Raw genomic sequence first — 18,471 nt, forward strand, 5'->3', positions numbered from 1 at the left:
CCTCATCTACAGAGTGCACTAAAGCCTTAGATAATAACTAGAAGAATTGGTCGCACAACATGTAAGTTTTACTGTAGCTGAAGAATAAAAATAAAATACACGCTTTCAAAATGTACTATCCACATTATAATTCACAGAAAAGAAAGGTGATTACAGAAACTCTGACTCATGTTCCTGACAGCTAATGAAAAAATTGCCAGCAGCAAAAGTGGATTCTTTTTTATCTCAATGACAGGCACTTTTGTTTTTCTGAAGAGAAGGTCTTCCATTCAATTTTATATAATGACTGTTCTTTTTTTTTTAATTGTAAAGCATAGAGGGTACCTCATTATTAATTCATAGCTTCCCTCTCAACAGATATGGGCAAAAAAAATGGCTGAATAAATCCGAATGTAGAAATATCAATAGGACCTACTGTGATCTTTCTGCTGAGACTTCTGATTATGAACACCAATATTACGGCAAAGTTAAGGCCATTTCGGAAACAAATTGTTCCAAGTGGACTGAAACTGGACGATTCTATCCTTTTTTAGAAAGTAAGTAATGCAACCACTGGTTCAACATGTACTCATATCACATTACCCTCTCGGTTTGACTCCTCAGCCCCACAGACAACCTTGCCCCAAAGAGAAAGGCTCTCTTCTGCCCCAGCAGGTTGAATGCCCAGGCCAAGGTGCTTACCTTGCTGGGCATAGAGTCTCATCCATAGAGTAAAACCTTTGGCCAAGGGTTTGCTCACATCTCTTCCAGATCCAAAACTAAGGCAGGTGCTAATAATATCAACTTTTAGTTTTGTTTTATCATTTAGTGGAAGCTATGAAATTTGAGAAACAACCCACAAATTCTTTTGAATGCTGTGAATTAATGAACCATTGTGTCCAGGAGATTGACTGAAGAGTGTCCTGATCACTCAACTAAGTCTGTCCCCTTGTCATAAACTTAGCAGTGTGGTGATGTCATTTCAAGGTGTGACATCTTCCTGGTATTTGCTTTTATGATTTTGCTTCCTCCTGATCTGTGACTGACTCAACCATGAAGAACTAACACGAGGTCACCATGATGAATCCTGCAAGTTCTCTGGAGGCCCCCAAAGTCGATTCCATTCCCCATGCTCTGCGAATCAGAGGCTGGCAAACTACAGCCCTCAGACCAGATCCAGCCCCTTCTTTCTGTTTTTCTACAGGTGCTAAGAATGATGTTTATATTTTTATACAGTTTTTAAAAAATAAAAATAAAACTGGGTGAGGTAGCTCACACGTGGAAGCCCAGTGACTTTGGAGGATGAGGCAAGAGAATCTCAAGTAGAAAGCCAGTCTCTGCAACTCAGCAAGGCCCTGTCTCAAAAAATAAAAAGAACTGGGGATGTGGCTTAGTGGTAGAGTGTACCTGGGTTCAAACCCCAGTACTGGGGGAAAAAAATCAAAAGAAGAATATTTCGTGACAGAAATATTTCATGCTCATTTGTTTGCATAGTTATCTATGACTGCTTTTGTGCTACAACAAGAGTAGGATTGTTGCAACAGAGAGCCTATGGCTCACAGGGTCTAAAGCATTTCCTTTCTGGACCTTTTTGATAAAAAGGTCGCTGATCTCTGTTGGAGATCATCCTAATTGTTATCTCTGATTTTTCCACTTATCAAATCATGTTAGTATTATTTATCACCATTTTTAAAGTCACAATGATGTTGCAAACACTTTTGATCCTATTGATCATCATCAAGTACTGTTCATTCATGTGCCTAAAAACTAAGTAAATACAGTGCCCCAGATTTGCTGTTTTAACTTTGTGTCAAGGTGTGTGAAATGATTGTTTCAAGATCTGGTGTATCTGGGACCCACCTTAGCACATTCTGTGGCATCTCCTGTAGTAGGGGGGTGTAGGTCTTTGATGGAAGTAGGATTATTTTGTAGCTTTATATACAGTAATTTTTTTGTTTACATCTGAAGATGATAATACCCTTTCTCCTATCCTTTAAGCACAAATTGGCCCACCAGAGGTTGCCCTAACCACAGATGAAAAGTCTATTTCTATTGTCCTGACGGCTCCAGAGAAATGGAAGACAAATCCAGAAGACAGAACAGTTTCCATGCAACAAATATACTCTAATCTGAAGTACAATGTGTCCGTGTATAACACCAAATCAAAAAGAGCGGTAAGCCTGAAATGGAATGGGAAACATAATCTATGCCCCACTTTCTGTAGCTAATGGGAACAAGCAGCTCTAATTCTTTCTCTCTATGTGAGAATAAGGGAAATGTGCTATTGAAAAGAGATGCATGAAGCTAGGCATGGTGGCACATGCCTGTGATCCCAGGGGCTGGGGAGGCTGAGGCAGGAGGATCACGAGTTCAAAGTCAACCTCAACAATTTAGCAATGCCCTAAGCAGCTCAGTGAGATCCTGTCTCTAAATAAAATATAATAAAGGGCTGGGGATGTGGCTCAGTGGTTAAGCACCCCTGGGTTCAATCCCTAGTACCAAAAAGAAAAAAAAACAATGCATGATACAAGATACAGTTGAAGCGGATATGTAGATATTCATTCAATACAGTGCCTGATGCTACCTTGGAGTATAGAGCCATTGTGCACTTCCCTTGATAAAGAGGCTTTCCTTGCATGTCATCTGTTAGTGACTCTCCAAGAAGGATTAAAAAAAAAAAAAGCAAGAACACAGGAAAAAGTTGAGTAAGAAATCCATGGCCCTGTGTTATTATTTAGAATTGTTCCTAGAATCAGCCCAGTTCCTAACCATGCTTTGCTGAGCTAAAAAAAATAAATAAATAAATAAAAGAATATTTTGAAACTCTTCCTGAAAAAATAAAAACATATAGTGATACTAATGGATCAACTGGAACTCAGTCTTTTATTTCCTTCTGGAATTGTCTAGTAGTCCTAGAACCTTTGACTTTAACTGCTGTATGCAATTCCCTGCCCTAGTGGTCCCAGTATGTCACCAACCACACACTGGTGCTCAGCTGGTTGGAGCCGAACACTCTGTACTGCGTCCACGTGGAGTCCTTTGTCCCAGGGCCCCCTCGCCTCACGCAGCCTTCTCAGAAGCAGTGTGTTCGTACTTTGGAAGGTAAGCTTAAAAAATAATCTCAGCTAGTTTGAAGAAGGAAATCTGATAAGGCTAAAGGGAAGTATAGCAGTTTAGGCAAGATTCTGACAATCCATGTCCAAGAAAAGCAGGTTGAGACAAAGGCAGAAACTTCTCTCACCTGAAATATATCACACTGCCTGAGACTCAGCCACAGCACTTGGCCAATGTTAGAGAATGCTGTCACCACTTCCAGGAGCCCTAAGCACATGTCCACTGCCAACAATCCTCCCTGGTCACACAGCTTCCTGCCTTGGGAATTAACCTTAAGAACATTCACACACATCCTTTTTCTTCTTTAAAGTCATAATCACTTTGATCCATAGAAGTTCAGTGGTCTTCATGAGCATAGGACTGTTTTATTGCCAAAAACAAAGCATTATCCCAAAGACAGTTTAAAAACAGAAGTGTTCTTGCTCCCCACTTGGAAATACAAATTACAGGATTTTCAAGTTGTGCTCTGATACCACTTAGCTGCATGAGGGAATGGGATCAGCAAATCAGTTATTACTCTCCTGCTCTGAGAGTTGGCTTCTCTCTCTCCTTTGTCTCTTTCTGACATTCCCAGGACTGCCAGGGGACTCTGGTTGAAGGTATTACTCCTGTGAGCAGACTTGGAGTTGTGTGCATGGCATTGTTTAATCTTTCTGCCTGCAAGGTGCAAGGAGCGTCAACTCAAACCCTGAGTAAATTCTAAAGCTTGCCAGCATGGAATGCCTCTTTGCCCATATTCTTCACTTCTCCCTTCCAACAAACACTCTTTGTCCAAAGCCTTGATTCTACCTCCAGCTATGAATAAGAATCCAAAGCCCCCATTTTCCTCTTCCCTCCTCCCTCTCATCTTCCAGGATACAACTGTTCTAAGGAAAAAAAGGAATATCATGAAGACATATAAAAAGCCAAAGAAAAACATTATTGTCGAATTCCTGCACTTCTTGTACATTTTTCTTTAAAATGAAGAGTCCCCTACCATATTATGAATAAAACTAAAATGCCAAGCAAGCAAAGAGCAAAACAAAGCAGATTGAAGAAATCATTTTCGTATTTGGAAAGAGGGCTGTGTTTACGCACGGCTTGATCGGTGCCAAATGGGGGGAATGAATTTCCAGTGGAAATCATTTACTCACTTGGCACAACCAAAGCAACTACAGCACAGATTAAATTAAACACTTCCCAGTGAGCAGATGGAGCCCACATCCTCACCGGTGTAGGAAAGGGAGCAAAATAATGGGGCACCATGTCTAATTCTGAACTTCCCCATCATCCCAACTGTTAGATCACTGGAGATGCCTTTCCAAAACACCACTTTCTTAAAAATCAGTATTACCTCTTTGGGGGGTTATTCTTTGAAAAATGTGTCTGCTTTCCACAATCGCCCAACCCCAAAAATGCAGATTCAGGTGATCAGGTCTAATGTAGCAAACATACTAGTACACACCAAATACCCTCAGTCATGGTTGTCATGACTCCTCTCAATTAGGACAGGCTCTGTCCAGGGCCCAGGGGATGTATAAGAAGGCAGGACTGAGCTGGGCACGATGGCGCATGCTTGTAATCCCAGTAGCTCAGGAGACTGAGGCAGGAGGATCGTGAGTTCAAAGTCAGTCTCAGCAACTCAGTGAGGACCTAAGCAACTCAGCGAGGACCTAAGCAACTCAGCGAGACTCTGTCTCTCAATCAAATATAAAAAAGGACTGGAGATGTGGCTCGATGGTTAAGCACCTCTGGGTTCAATTCCCAGTACCAAAAAGAACAAAGAGGACAGGGCTGAGCTGCCATGCCACCTAAGCAGGGCAGATGGCATTCAGACACCTGTACCACCTGCATTAAAGCTGAGACATGATACTGTGTGGGATCTGAAGACGAGTGTGCTCTTCTGGAACTGACAGAGTAAAAGAGGCTGAGCTCCTCCCCCTCCTGGACTTCTCCCACTGGTGTTGTTGACCACTCTCACTTTCCACGACACATCTGTTAGCCATCTGTAACTGGACAGTTAACCAGACGGTGACTTTGCTGCTTTCTCTTAGGCCCAGCATCAAGAGCATCCAACATTCAGGAGAACTAGAAAGCTCCCACGACACGACACTCCTACTGATCTTATTACCGTGCGAGGAAGGCCTTAGAACTTTTGCTATATGTGCTAAATTTGTGTCCCTTTTCTACATCTGTTATAATCAGAATTTTCCAGAGAAACAAAACCAATAGGATAGATAGATAGATAAGTAGATAGATGATAGATAGTAAGAAGGAGGGGGAGGGAGAAAGAGAGAAAGAGAGAGAGACATTGATTTTGAGGAGTTGACTCATGCAATTATATATGCTGGCTCGTTCCAAAATCTGTAGTGCAGGTGGCAGGCTAGAGACCCAGGGGAGAGTTGTTGCTGTTTGTGTCCAAAGGCAGTCTGCTGACAGAATTCCCTCTTCTTCCAGGGTCATCAGGTTTGTTTTGCTTTGTTTTAACTAAGGGCTTCAACTGAGTAGACGAGACCCATCCACATTACAGGGAATAATTTGCACAAAATCTACTGATTAGAATGTTAATCTCATCTAAAAACTGCCTTCAGAGAAATATCTAGAATAATGTTTTGCCAAATATCTGGGTACGATGGCCTAGCCACGTTGATACATAAAATCCACTATCCCAATTTCCAAGTATACCAGAGGAGCTTAACATATATGCTAGATCCATCGGGGCCTTGTCATCAACTCCCCGGTCTGATCAGTGGTGGGCTCAGGCTGCTTTTCTTACAGTTCTTCGCCAGGTCTTTTCGTTCCTCTGTGGACTTTTGCTCCTTCTAAGCCTATAGCACAGTAAGACCTGGAGGGAGTTGCTGCCATTCCCAGACCTCCTACACAGTCGCCTTCCCACACAGCTGCCCAAGCTCTGATCCACCAGAAAGTCTGACCTACCGAGTACAAGGTGGCTGTTAGACATCTACATGACAAGGCCATACATTCATGTTCTCTACTGAATACATGGAAAAGATCGAGCCTGATGAGTGGCAAGGGAAAGTGGGGCAGCTTCATGGGATCCTTCCAAGAGTTCTGCCATGTGGGTTGAAGAGCTGTGAGTTCCCTCAGTAAGTAAGTAAGCTGTGAGTACACTACCCTTCAAATATACAAGCCAGCATGAATCTCAGAGCCAAACATGTCAGAATTTCAGCTGATGTCAATGAGTAACATTTCCTTACTGCAAAGATGTGAGGTAAGTTCAGATGATTCCTTATGATCATCTATTGTCAGGAGACTGAGAATTCTGAGGATCCTTGTAACATTTAGCTCCAGCTTCTCAATATTGAGGTGAAAAACTGAGTCCCTGTATGTAAGTGATTTGCTCAAAGCATCTCTGCAAGGCCTGTGTTTTCCCATCACACAGAATTACAACTATCCAGTCCTTCCAACCCCTTCCCTTTGTCTTTTGTGAACAGATCCATCATCAGCACTGAAGGTTAAAATCATCTTCTGGTACGTTTTGCCCATATCTATAATCGTGTTTCTCTTTTCTGTGATTGGCTACTCCATCTACCGATACATCCACGTTGGCAAAGAGAAGCACCCAGCGAATTTGGTGAGTGCTTGGCATGGCAGCAGTCCCTATTATAAAATGTTCCAGGACAGAAATGCAAGTGCTAGGACAGATAAAGTGACTCTGAGGGCAGAATGGATTCAAAGTTAAAGAGTTGATGAGTTAAAAAGCACTTTCTATACTGGATCAACTCACGAGTATAACCAAAATTAAAGATTCCTTCACTTGGAAAAGATTTTATATTTAACATCTAGATTAGACAAGGTCCTGGGATAAAATTAAGTCATGATCCCTGTCCTCCTCCAGGTTCAAGTCCAATCAGGCTAGAATGTACATGAAGGCTAAGATGAAAGCAAGTAGAGACTCTGAAGGTCCAGGGAGCCCCCCACCAACCCTACATGGAGGGGCCAATCCTCATGCCAGAGCTTGGTTATGAAAAGGAAGTTAGGATGTTTACTGCAGGCAGAAGTGACAGCAGGGGTGAAGGGAGGCACGGATGTGTGGGAAACCACGCCATGTTGCTAATCATAAGGTTCCTAGTAAGGGGCCAGACTGAAGAGCTGGTGTCAGGCCAGGCAATGGGAGAATAGGGTGCTGTTCTAAGGACCATGGGCTTTATTCTGTTGGCAGAGAGAAATCACCACAGGGTTTTAAATTAAGAGTGTCACAGCCACTGTTGTCTTTTAGATCTAACTGGATATTAGTTCTAGGATGACTTTAAAAGAAATAAGACTACAAACAAGAAAAGCAGTTAGGAAACTGACAATCATCCAGGGGAAGAAGACAGTCCAAACAAAGGAAGTAGAACATGGAGCTATAGATTAAAACATGGAATGGAAAAACACTTAGGAACAACATGGCCAGGTCTTGATTACTGAAGGCCAGGGGAAGTAAGCCAGAGGAAGAAGGAATAAGCCAGATGTCCCCAGACTGTCTGCTGAAAAGTTCCCAAGGCCTGAGCAGCAATTTTTTAAAGTAAGAAATTATTTCCTTGGAATTTAGTAAAAGACATGTTCAGACGTATGCGTCCTCAGCACATATACCTGTTCCTGTTAGTTCCATTTGTAGTCTTTTCTGTTATTCTGCTGCCATTTAGTTTTCAGAGTTACTTCTTAAGGGAAGACCTTTCCTGGGAGGAAAATTCACAAGAGACTTGATGTTTGTTTGTTTGTTTGTTTGTTTGTTTGTTTGTTTGTTTTGAATACTGAACATTTCATAAAAGAATGAGCCTGAAGGTCCTATTTTGTAATGTTAAATGAAGTCATATCTTGGGGTGACAATGAGAGTTATAAATTAACCTATCACCAATTGGTGCTTTCTTAGGTAACAGACACCTTTCACATACCCCCATCAAAATATTAATCTGAAATGACCTTCCCTGTCACAAGTTAGAGGTTCTCTGTCTGCCATAAACCGGCAGGTCGATTTCCCTTTTGGGAGCTTATTCTAGCAGATTCACGCATGGGGGCGGTGGACAGTGAGTAAAACCGTCCCTGCTCACGTGCTTACCTCCCCTCTACATCCAGCATACCACTGCACAAGCCACAGCAGTCCAGATGACCCCCACTTATTAGCAAATACATAGTAAGCCATAAATACCAAAGCAATTTTACAAAATCTCAGTCTTTACCACTCAACGTGGCAGAGATTCTAATTTTACAGAATTAAAAAGTTTAAAAAGTTAAGCAACTCACCTGCAATCCCTCAACCTGTTAGAGGAGGGAACAGCCACACCTTGCATCTCAGACATGGTAAAAAAACCACCCTCAAATGACAGTACCTTCATACATATTTTGTGTGTCTTGGGTCTCTTGGCTCCCAGAAAATGAGGTTTTTTGTATATTCTGAACTTAACTTCTATGAGTTGATGAGAGTAGGTTTTTCAAACTATCTGGTGACACTATAAATTCTAGTTAACAGCTGTTTTTAATGTCTCTTCTAAAGTGAAAAGGTGAAAACCATTCTCTTCTCTCTTTATAGATTTTGATTTATGGAAATGAATTTGACAAAAGATTCTTTACGCCTGCTGAAAAAATCATGACTAACTTTATCACCCTCAGTCTTTTGGATGATTCTAAAATTTCTCAGAAGGATACGAGTTCACTGGAGAGAAGTAGCGGTGGACCCAACCTTAACGGTGCTGAGTCCCTCTGGCACCCAGAGCTCCGTCCCGAGGAAGCGGAGGCCAAACAACTAGGGTATGCTCCACCTTTGATGGGAATTTTCTGTGACTCTGAGGAGAACACCCAAGGAGCTTCCCCAACCCAGCAAGAGTCGCCCAGCAGAGTGATCCCTGCAGGTACAGCAGTCGTTGAATACGAGTATGATGTAAGAACTGACATCTGCGGGGGGTCTGAAAATGCAGAGTTCTATGTGCAGAAAGAGGTGTTCACACAAGGAAAATTATTTGAGCAACAAACAGCTTTGGCAAACTTGGACCCACAAACGTTACTGTATTCATACACCCCTCAGCTCAGCGACGTACACCACCTCCAGCTGGAGCCCACAGGCTCAGAAGAGGGACTAGAGGAAGAGTCATCCACCACACTGGTCGATTGGGACCCTCAGACCGGCAGGCTCTGTATACCTTCGTTATCCACCTTTGACCAGGACTCCCAGGCCTGCGAGCATCATGAGCATGACCAGCTCCCAAAGGAGGGCCTTTTGTCTAGACTCTATGAGCAGCAGGTGCCAGGCAAGCCACCAGAAGAAAATGAAAACTATCTCACGCAATTTATGGAGGAATGGGGATTGCACGTACAAATGGAAAACTAAGACTTCCCTACTGTAACTCAGAGCAAACAAATGAGGGGCCCAACAATAAAGTACCTGGGCTACAAGAGTGTATTTGGATTGATCAGGATCAGCAAGAATCAGTTATTTCTTCTTTCTGTTCTCCTTTGCACTTGTTTGGTCCTGTCTCCTGTCGGTGTCTGGCTCATATATGTGGGTCTCTCACAACAGCCATGTGCTCCTGGGGTGCAGGGACTGGCCATTGCTGTAGGTAGGGTATGCATTCAGTGAATGTTTTCCATGTTGGGTGCAGAACTTATTCAGGGGGGTGCACTGTGGCCACTTTGTTATGTTCTAACAAGCATTCTTCTCCAATATTTTTCTGGGTATTTACCACATACATGTAATTCTATAAAGATATTGCATAAAGATCATTCATGTTACAAATACTACTTTTCTAGAACTTGTTGAAGGATGAGATACTTTAAAAATATACAAACAGCATTAGGTCAGTGGTAAGTTGGCCACATGTAAAGACCAACCCACTCTTCAATCATAATAATCCAGTCTTAGAGGCACAAACCTCCGTGTTGTCACCTGCTTTTGTCTACCGTAAGAGGTGATGTTGAATATTTTGAATAGTTCTGGAGCTTGAACATAAATGATTTTTATTTTGTAACAGAAAAATGTCCTCTCAATAATTCAGTAAGGGCTTTTTGTTATCCCTCAAAACTAACCCAAGTGAAAATGCCACATTTTATAATAGAATGCTACATCTATTTCTGGAAACGTGTTGTTAAAAAGATATTTACATAATCTGCAAACCAGGAAGTCCCAGCAGCTGGAGCACTATGTTACTATTTTTTGTCAAGTATTTTCAAGTGTCTGGCAGACTCTTTGGAGTATGTGTGAGTGAATATCCTAAATAAACACAAGACATAGGAAAAAATAATTTAATGAACACGGAAAAGAGGGTTTATTAAAATTTAACATACTTAACTATGGAAACTAAAGTATGCCATGAAACAATACCTTCCTGGTTAAATTCCAGTAACTATCTCCATCTCCTTTTCCAATTGCTTAGAAAATTCTATGGTCATACTGCATTAAAATGTGACAGAATTTATAGAGTGGAACTGTATAAAAATCACTGATCTACATAAACAGCAATTTCGTATGGCCTACCGCAATATATATTTGTTTTAATCATGAACTCATAATCCATTGATGCTCTACCAGGAAAATAGATACTATACATATTTCCTCATCAGATTTTTGACAAAGCCAGACAACCCTGGTAGGTGAGATGGATTTTGGGGTCATGATATTTTGTGATTGTCCACAAATCCAAACAGTTTATGATCTAGTGGTTTAATTTAGAGCATAATTATATTAACCAGAGTGTTCTGTTCTTAACTATCTTTATAGAAATGATTCTGCTGGTTTTAAAGAATAAAATTTTAACATGAACTATAAAAAAGTCCAGTAGTATAAGAGAATGAGTTGTTATTAAGGCAAAAAGAAAATAATTGATAATAGTTTGGCTTGCTAATTTCATTCAAAAAATATTTGTTGAGCATCTACTATATCCTTCAGTGTCCTCATCTGTGAAATAAAAATGACAACTTCCTTTGGGTTGCTTTGAAAAGAGACTACAGAAGCTCTATAAGTGTTTGTTATCCTATTCGCCGTCAGATCATGCGCTTTGCACCGGAAAGAGAAGCCATTTAGACATAAGACTATTTTGATTCAAAGGCAGACCTTGCCTACCTTTATTTTTCTTACCTGAAAGTATGAGAGTATTTTGCTTCTGCTCTTTGCCTTCAGATTCAAATCCCTCAGAGGTTGAACCACATTATCTGGCTTTGTAAAAAGAAATCTAATTCTGAGTGCTTTTCCATCTCTTATCATTCTAGGCATGTCAGAAGTATTGAGCACTTCTCTAATTTTGCTGCTTCAGTACTTTGCAACATGCATAGGTACACAGAGGGTCCCTGGCTTAATGATGTTGGTTCAACTTAATGATTTTTCAGCTTTTCCATGGTGCAAACGCCACACACATTCAGTAGAAACCTTACTTCAAATTTTGCATTTGGATCTTTTCCTGGGCTAGTGATATGGCTTATGACCCTCTCTCTGCATGCTAGACATCAGCAGCAAGCCACAGCTGCCAGTCAACCACGTGATCACAGAGGCAACAACTGACTCTGTGGTGGCCTGCACTGCTGTGTGGGTAGGTTACCGTGATAAGGTCTGAATGAGCGTCTGCCAAGGTACATATGTTAAAGGCTTGTTGCATGGGGTGGCACTATTAGGAGGTAGGAGGTCCTGAGCTCACTGGGGCTGTGCCCTGAAGGACCTGACTTGTACTGTGAACACTGGATCCCACATGTACACCCATCATGATGTGCCATCCCTGCCAGAAGCCCAGGCCCACCCAATCTTGGGCTGAAGTCTCCAGAATTGTGGGCCAGCATAAGCCTCTCTTTACTTCATAAGAAGCCTGTGTTGGGTAATTTTGTAGTAGTGATGTGAAGCTGACTGACAATTTATCAAATGCATTTTTTACTTATGTTTTCAAGTTATAACACGTGTATCACAGGTTCTAACTCCACCATTAGTTGAGGCACATCTATGCATTCAAACATGAGCACATGACCGATATTTCTTGTGGGTAGAGGTAGCATCTTCTCAGATGTGGTATATCTGTGTGGGAGGCAACTGTCATGCATCCTTCCTCTGTGGCCAGACCTCTCCACTGCCTCTGGGTCCTCTTCAGATTCTATCTCTAGGCCTGAGGTTCAAGTGAAGCTATTACCTTGAAGGGTCAAGGTCTTTGATAAGTCAAGTACTATTCTTCCTTCAACTGGCCATCCCTCCATTGTAGAGCTTTACATGATCCTTCCACATCAGATTAATTTTCCCTGTGACAACATGTCCTAGTGACTCTATTTCCATACCCCATAAATCCTAAACAACTAGGAAACAAAATTGAGTGCCTCAAAGGGTAGAAAGGAAGCAAAGCAAGCTTGTCCCCATAGGTGGCAACATAAGAAAGACCTGGTGCCCCATGCTGAACTCAGCTCCAAGAAAATCAGTATGGCAAGGAAAAATTGTACAGCCAAGAGCACAAGCCTGCCCAATGTGATGAATCTAATGAGAACATTAAACAGAGGCTTGCTCATCATGGATCGGCGCACCTGGGTCATAAATCAAGTTCTTTCTGGCCCACACATTACCACCCCCACGTCTTGCAGATGAATTTAAGCTAAATTATCCTAGAATTGTTTTTCTTGATTTTCTTTTTGTTCCCCACATTGTATCTGCCATACATCTTCCATCTACATTTCTTTTCAAAGACTGCTCAAAAACATGTGCCTGTAATTTTTAAATAAATAATGCTATGTCTGTGGGTATTTTAATAGTAGTTTTTATTTTTTATTATAGAAGATGCATATTCTATATTCTAAAATTTATATGTATAATATATGCATGTTTGTGTTTAGGTATTATAAAAATGAGAAATAAATGGAAAAGAAAAGAAAAATTATCTACAATACTTCCAATTTGGTCTCTCCTGGGACATTTGGCAGTGTCTGGAGACATTTATCTTTTGTTATTTTTGTAGTTTTGTTTTGTAAGACAAGATCTCACTATGTTGCCTAGGCCAGTATCAAACTCGTAGGTTCAAGTGATCCTCCCATCTCAGCCTCCCATGTAGTTGGGACTGCAGGTGCCCCCCAACACACAAGTCTTGGAGACATATTTGTCATCATAGCTCAGGGGAAAAGTGTAGCTTCTAATGGGGAGAAGTTGAGAATGTTGCTAAATATCCTACAATACGCAGAACAGCCCCTCTGTTCTGTGTGATAACAAAGAATGATCTGGCCCAAAATGTCAATAGCACCTAGTTAATAAACCCTAGTTTAGAACTTTCCAGACACTTCTTGTTACAATGCATATATTTTTCCATAAAAGGAGGATCATATTGAATTATTTTAGAACTTGTTCCTTTCATTCAAAAATATTTAAGTCTTATTTTAACTCTAGATTAAAGTTATAATGCACTAATCTTGTTCAAACTAGAACTTTTGAAACAGCACATTAGGAATGATTTTTGCTAAACATAATGTTTTAGAAGTTTTTAGTAAAACAGTGACCAAACATTAGAGTTATTAAGAGTCCTTCATAGATACTATAGGGATTCAGCTTGACATGACTGCAGCCATCTTGAGTCATAACTGCCGTGATGGCCCAGAGTATCCCTAGTCAGTATTCCCACATAGTTTTCCAGCATCCTACAAATAAGTAAAAGCATTAGCATGGTCTGTGGAGCTTGGATAAAGTCGCTTTCATCTAAACCACATTATAACCCCCTATTTCTAGTTCAATTTTTGGGGATCCCCTGGTCTTGCTGCCACCTGGGACTTCATTTCTGTCAACGAGTTGCCAATTAATTGTACTCTGAGCAACTCTGGATCTCTCCACCTCTTCCTCCAGTTTCATAGGCACTTGGGGCCAGTTCTCATGCACTGGGACTGGGTTGTTCCAGAACAGATACAATAAGTCCATTAAAGATAACTAAAACTTTCAACAACATTATTTCCTGAAAATCTCTACATGCAGGACTTCAGACCCTCATTGACAGGCTTCTTACCATTTCACAGGACCCATGTTTCTCCACGCTCCGTGCCTGTGGCAGCTGCGAGATTTTGATCCTACTTTGCTAATTTTAATCTTTAACAAGTTTTTCAGCTGACTTTCATGTTAGTAAAGAAGCCAGGTTAAGGTTCTTTCTGCATTGTGCACACAAGACTCCCTTTAGGGAGGGATGTGACTGGTATGTGATGTGATGTGGCAGCTTCATGTTCATGTTTGTGTTGGTGGAGTGAGGCTCCTTCTGTCCCAAGGAACTGGATCTATGGCCCTTTGCTACATCTGGAAACAGATGAGGCATTTTCTGCCTTACCCTGCTCGGCAGATTTCCTTTGATTTCTCAATCTGTCATTCTCTGGATTAGGTGATTCTTGGAGGCTTCCCAACAACCCCAAAAGATAGACATGTGGCCCATGTTTACGTTTCCATGCTTGGGCCACAGAGACAGACAAACAGGCCATTTGTGTCCCTGGAATTGGTTTCTATGGGATATAAAACTTAGACACTGCTCTTAAAGGTCTCATACAGTTAAGATAATTTACATATTATTCTTTCTTCTCATACAAGTACATTCCTCCCCATTTAAATTTACTTGATTTAAAACACAGAAACTTCAGGATGGGGGGGAAATGTGATGAAAATTTTACTCCCAACCTCCCAAAAAAGTAGGTATGGGTGTTGGATCTCTTAAATGTATTGACTTTTTTGCTTCTAAAAGAATTTGGCTGCATTTGACTGACAAATTCCCTTATCAGAAGATAATAATTTTGCATACCTCATAGGATTATGGGAGATTTAAATAAGTCATTTAAAGTGCTTAGAACGGTGCTTGAGACAAAATAGCGCTCAATAAATATTGATAATAAAAAAAAGAGAAACAACATGTAACCCATTTGTTTACAATTAAAAAAAAGAGCATCAGAAGACATACAAGATGTTCATGGAAGCATTGTTCACTAATAAGGAAATCTAGAAGAAACACAGATGTTCATCAGTAGTAGAAAACTTTGAAAATACATAAGCTACAGCTGCTCATGGCAGCATGCATGAATCTGACAAAGGTAACATTGAACAAAAGGAGTGATTCCTACAGACAGGATAATTCCACTTGCATAAAGTCCCGAACTACGTGAAAATAAACACTATGGCGCTTAGGGATACATACCTATGTGGTAGAACTATAAAGAAAGGCAGAGAAATGACTGACCCAAAGCTCAGGATCATAGCTCCTTCTTGTAAATCAAACTACAGAGCAGGACTGAGCTCCAAGGGGGTGTTCATGGAATTGACAGTGGTCTCCTTAAATGGTGGTGGAAACAGAGTGCTCCTTTGATTATTTTTCTTTAAACTGAGCATGTTACACATGCCCCAGTGTATGTATACTTAATTAGGCAAAACAATAACAGAACCCCAAAACCCCTGACCATTAATGCCATTCTCAAGGTTCCACAACCAGAATCAGGTTCATGGACATTGAAATTACAAGAGCTATTACCCAGTTTCCCTTGGAAGTCAGAAACAAGTGTATTTATGGTCACATTCTGTGTACAAAGCTTTTGGCTAAGTCTAAAATTAAGGTAAGAGCTGTTGACAATCTGTTTAGTTGAGTTTCTATGTTGAAGGGCATTGCTGAGTTTAACACTTGGGCCTTCCTAAGAACTTTCATTATTCTAAAAGGATACCTGAACCCTGGCAAGAAGTGAGGAAGACAGTGATCCACTCAAATATCTGAAATGCAAGTACCTATCTCCTTCTCACAGGTACTAAAGAGTTAATAAGGCCGAAGACCTCAGGCAGGCAGGCAGGCAGGCATGCAGGCAGCCCAGCCCTATGACAGTCACACATTGTGAGCAGATCCCTTCTTGATCAAACAGCTAATAATTGACCTCTGTGGAACTGATTTTAGTGTACAAGAAAGAACCATCTTTGGATTTTAGAATGCTTTGCCTTTGCACTTCGGCCAACTGCTCCTTTCTGTAATAAACTTGCCTTGGTTACAAATGCTTAGTGGCCATTAGCAAACAGAATGTGTTTGCTTTTCCTATGTCCTATATTTCCTGCCAGCATGTTACCATCAACCTCCAAAATGAAAGACTTGTGAAATTAGATTTAAACAACACTTGTAAGTGGAAACACCTGTAATCCAAGCATACAAAGAAATACAGACACTTAACCTTTGCAAAAAAAAGAGAGAGAATAAAAGTATAAACAGAATGATAATTGAGATAATTTAGATGTTTCTTGATATCAACTAAATTCTTGTCTCAAAAACCAAAAGTGTTGTGTTCCTTCAGAGCGTCACATTTTAATAAGAGTTTTAACTAATGAGAAAACTTAAAGAGGGTCTGGAAACAAAGACATAAGGATAAATCAGGAGAGAATCCAGGTAGAAAAGAGTGAAAGTAGAATGAGAGGAGGTGGGAGGGAGGAAAGATATCGCCACACCCCCAGCACCCTGCAGCCCCCAGCTCAAGTTTGTGCTGAGCAAACGCCCCGAAAGCATGCTCAGAGACTTGGAAGCATAGAAGTGCATGCTGCCACTTAGTGGGAAAGGATTGTGAATAACTCTAAAAAATGTCTCCCATGTAAATATATCACTTGACTTCTAGAATGTAAATAAACTCCACAAAAGCAGTGATTCTTTTATCCCACTAATATGTTTCCAGCATCTAAAATTGGACCTATCATATTGCAGCTGCTCAAAAAGGTATTTGCTGATGCAATGTATCAACAAATGAATCTTAAAAATTATATGGATTTATGCCACAAAATAAAGTCACACAGACACACATACACACACACACACACACACACACACACACACACCCCAAAAAATTTGATAAAGGTACAGGGTAATTCAATGAACAAAAAAGGATAGCATATTCAACAAATGCTGCCGAACAATTGGGCATCCACCATCAAGAGAAAGAGAATCTAAACAAAGACTTCCACCTTTCACACACACTAAATTTAACTCAGAATGGATCATTATAAACCTACATATAAGGCACAAAACCATAAAACTTCCGAAAAAGTTGGAAGAAAAGTTGGCAGAAAATCCAGGTTAACTTGGGATTGGTAATGAGTGTTTGGTTACAACACATAAAGCACAATCAAGAAAGGCGTTCTTGGCCAAGGGAAGGACCAGGGCAAGTGCTTAGCCTCTGACTCACATGTGTACTTGTACTCTAGAAGGGAGGTCAGAAAGAAGGCAGCTGCTCATGGTGGAGCAGGGGAGCCTGGGAAGAGGTGAGGGCAGGCTCCAGGCAGAGGCAGGATGGTAGGAGACCGGAGGCACCTATGAGGAGTTTGTGTTACGCTGTAATGGTAAAGGGAAGCCACTAGAGAACTTACACAGGGGGCTGATAGGATTGAGTACAGTCAATGAATGTTAATTCAACTTGAATCTGACTATGATTGTAGACCAGTGGGCACCTTCCACTTTAAAGAAGAGAACAAACAGGAAGAGAAAAATGAGTTGTTTGGAGGCTTTGGGGGAGTTCTTTTTGTATTTATTTTTGTTTTGCTGGAAGTTGGAATAAAGCATGATTTTGGTCTGAAAAGACAATTTTTGAGATAACCTGCACTACCATCCTGCAGAGATGCCAAGGAATGTATAGGAATATATGTCAAAGGATTGAAGAAAATTATAAAGATTAAAAAAATGAATCATTCTTGAAAGTTACTATCAGAGGATGAACAAGCTACAGATGAGTATAGATGACAAAGAAGGGAAGCCAGGGACAGAATCATGGGAAATGTGGCATTTAAAGACAGGACAGGAGAAGGATGTTGTGAGAGATAGGAGGGAATGGGGAAGTTACAAAGGCAACTTTGGCCAACCCCAGATAGCTCCCAGCAAAGAACAGGAAACCCAAAGTGAGAAATTTCAAGAAACATAAAAACTAAAATAAAGACGTAAGACCAGAAGGACTAACATGAAGAATCCAATACAGGCAATACCATCTTCTGCATCAGCAAAATCAGCTCGCATGGAAGGAGACAGGTTGAGGCCATAGGCAGAGCCATAATAAAAAGAAATCAGGTACCAGAAAATGTATCTTACAAAAAGAACTGGGCAAATGCACAAGAATATAACTCTAAGAGGTTGCTTTTTTAATAGCAAAGATTTTTGAAATATTTTGCAAGTCCAACAAAAGATCGATTAAATCAATTCCATTGCCACTGTACAAGGCAAAATTAGCCCTCTGTTAGATAAAAGGAAAATGTTCACACCATATTAAGTGGGAAATTTTTAAAAGTAATGAAATGTATCGTATTTTATAAATATACATATGTTTTAAACACATATTTATAAATACAGAAATATAAGTGCATTTTTTTCTTTCTGCTTACCTGTTTTCATTTTTCATCATGGATATGTATTCCTTGTGACATTTTAAAAGAATTTTTAAAAGAGGACAGTGGAAATGCTATTACGAACACATTTACTCTGT

General features: G+C 40.6%; 1 protein-coding gene across 3 annotated transcripts in view; it reads left to right on the forward strand.

Annotated features, from left to right (window-relative positions):
- Positions 1–12,413, forward strand: part of IL20RA (interleukin 20 receptor subunit alpha) — a 38,654-nt gene extending 26,241 nt beyond the window's left edge. Inside the window, exons 3-7 of one of the 3 annotated variants that reach the window (XM_079146227.1) lie at positions 358–536; positions 1,978–2,153; positions 2,937–3,081; positions 6,528–6,667; positions 8,606–12,413. In XM_079146227.1, the coding sequence (XP_079002353.1) occupies positions 358–536; positions 1,978–2,153; positions 2,937–3,081; positions 6,528–6,667; positions 8,606–9,400 (1,435 nt within the window). In that variant the 3' untranslated portion in view covers positions 9,401–12,413. The other 2 variants (XM_079146229.1, XM_079146228.1) reach the window with 2 other exon arrangements.
- Positions 12,414–18,471: the final 6,058 nt, after the last annotated feature.

This window comes from Sciurus vulgaris (assembly GCF_902686455.1).
Source record: "Sciurus vulgaris genome assembly, chromosome: 7".
NCBI classification, from domain to species: domain Eukaryota; kingdom Metazoa; phylum Chordata; class Mammalia; order Rodentia; family Sciuridae; genus Sciurus; species Sciurus vulgaris.